General features: G+C 59.5%; 1 protein-coding gene across 1 annotated transcript; it reads right to left on the reverse strand.

Moving 5' to 3' along the window:
* Positions 1-431: 431 nt before the first annotated feature.
* Positions 432-1,535, reverse strand: LOC117800622 (platelet glycoprotein Ib alpha chain-like). Its single transcript, XM_034653177.1, has one exon. It carries the CDS (start codon positions 1,502-1,504, stop codon positions 893-895), a length of 612 nt encoding a protein of 203 aa, XP_034509068.1. The 5' UTR covers positions 1,505-1,535; the 3' UTR covers positions 432-892.
* Between the last annotated feature and the right edge of the window lie 6 nt (positions 1,536-1,541).

Raw genomic sequence — 1,541 nt, forward strand, 5'->3', positions numbered from 1 at the left:
GCACAGGGGAGACAGCGTGCCTGGCATGGTGAGGGGAAACGGCGGAATCTAGGGGAGCTGGCGAGAAGTGGGTTCTAGAGTGCGAGCAGGACACTTGAGTGAGAACGGCTTGGTCATCAGTTAAACCCACCACAGTGGCCCAAGCCGCCAGGCCCACACCCACCTGGCCGCTGGGCAGGTCGGGAGGCCGCAGGTGCGGGCAGGTACGCCTCGGCAGTGGCCACTCCAGGGAGACTTAGAGGTTTTGAGCTGGAGGTAGTCTTTGAGGTGGCCTGGTGGTCGGCCCCCCAGGAGGAGAGGGGGCACCCCAGCAGGGGGTGCAGACTGGTGAGCTTTTGTGGGCGACTGATCCAACTCAGGTGGGGCAGGTGGGGCTTCGGACGTGCGAACGACAGGTGCCCTGGACACTTCGCCTCTAAAGGAAACTCCAGTTTTTTTAAGTTATTTTTTTTATTCCACAAATAACGTGCAAGGCTGTATAGCTAGAAATGTCCAGCAGAGAAAAAGAAAAGAAAACCACCGTGTTTCTGCTTCCCCAGGGACTATCAGGCCTCCCATCTTGATACAGCGCTTTCCCAGCTCCCTCTGGTACATGGGTGTGAGATTCCTGCTACGTTCCCTTTGCTGTTTCCAGACTTCCCCCAAGGTGATGGTAACAACCTAGTGGTTTGCAACCCTCTCCTGCAGCATCGGGAGCTTTGTTCTAGGGCCCGCCCCGCTCTTCACCCCTGATCCTTCACTGAGGTTGTGCATGTGGTAGGAAGAGGCGGCTTCTGATAAAGGAAAAGCAGCTAAGACCCCGGACCCTGTGCTCCTTGCCCACCCCTCCCCCCAGCTAGATCCCAGTAGGAAAGCCCATCACAGCCTCTGCAGGTCCCCAAACCACCCACCCTCAGAGGCTGTGGCCAGAGTACCTAATGCCCACTGTTCCCAGCAGGTCCTGACCCCGACCCAGACTCAGGGCTGAGGGCCGCCGTCCTGCCCGCAGAGGCCCCATGCGGCCATTGGCCCGCACCCACAGGAAGAGGCTAGAGCGGAAAGTGGGGAGTGACCCTTGAAGGAAGAGCAGCCAGGCCCGGGGCATGGTCACTTGCTTTCCCCTCTGCAGCTCCAGGTGCGTGGTGTGCGTGGCTGTGGCCAGCGCCTGTGGCTCTGCGTGCCGGGCCCAGGCCAGCAGCGAGATGAGGACCACAGAGGCAAACAGAAGCCAGAGGAGACCCAAAATATAGAAGCCCAGAGAGAGGAGACAGCAGAAGTCAGGGCTGAGCAAAGGGTCATTTCTGGAGCTCTCCAAATTCCCTTGAACCACCTCGTGGGCCTTTGGGAGGTGGGCTGGTGAGGTGGGGGCTGGGTATTCCAAGATAGCAGACAGTGAGGTTAATTCTGGCATCTTGAAGAATGTGGTCAGTTCAGAGAGGATTGGGCTCATGGTGGACTCCGGGGTGGTGGGGGCGGTTGGAGTTGTGGTGGGCTCCAGGGTGGTGAGGGTCGTGGTGGGGGTCATACTGGGGTTCGTGGTGGGCTCTGGGGTGGTGGGGGTC

Source organism: Ailuropoda melanoleuca, unplaced genomic scaffold (assembly GCF_002007445.2).
Source record: "Ailuropoda melanoleuca isolate Jingjing unplaced genomic scaffold, ASM200744v2 unplaced-scaffold73416, whole genome shotgun sequence".
Taxonomy (NCBI): Eukaryota; Metazoa; Chordata; class Mammalia; order Carnivora; family Ursidae; genus Ailuropoda; species Ailuropoda melanoleuca.

Excerpts from the sequence above, each read along its gene's own strand:
- LOC117800622 (XM_034653177.1), bottom strand. The coding sequence starts at position 1,504 with ATGACCCCCACCACGACCCTCACCACCCTGGAGCCCACCACAACTCCA.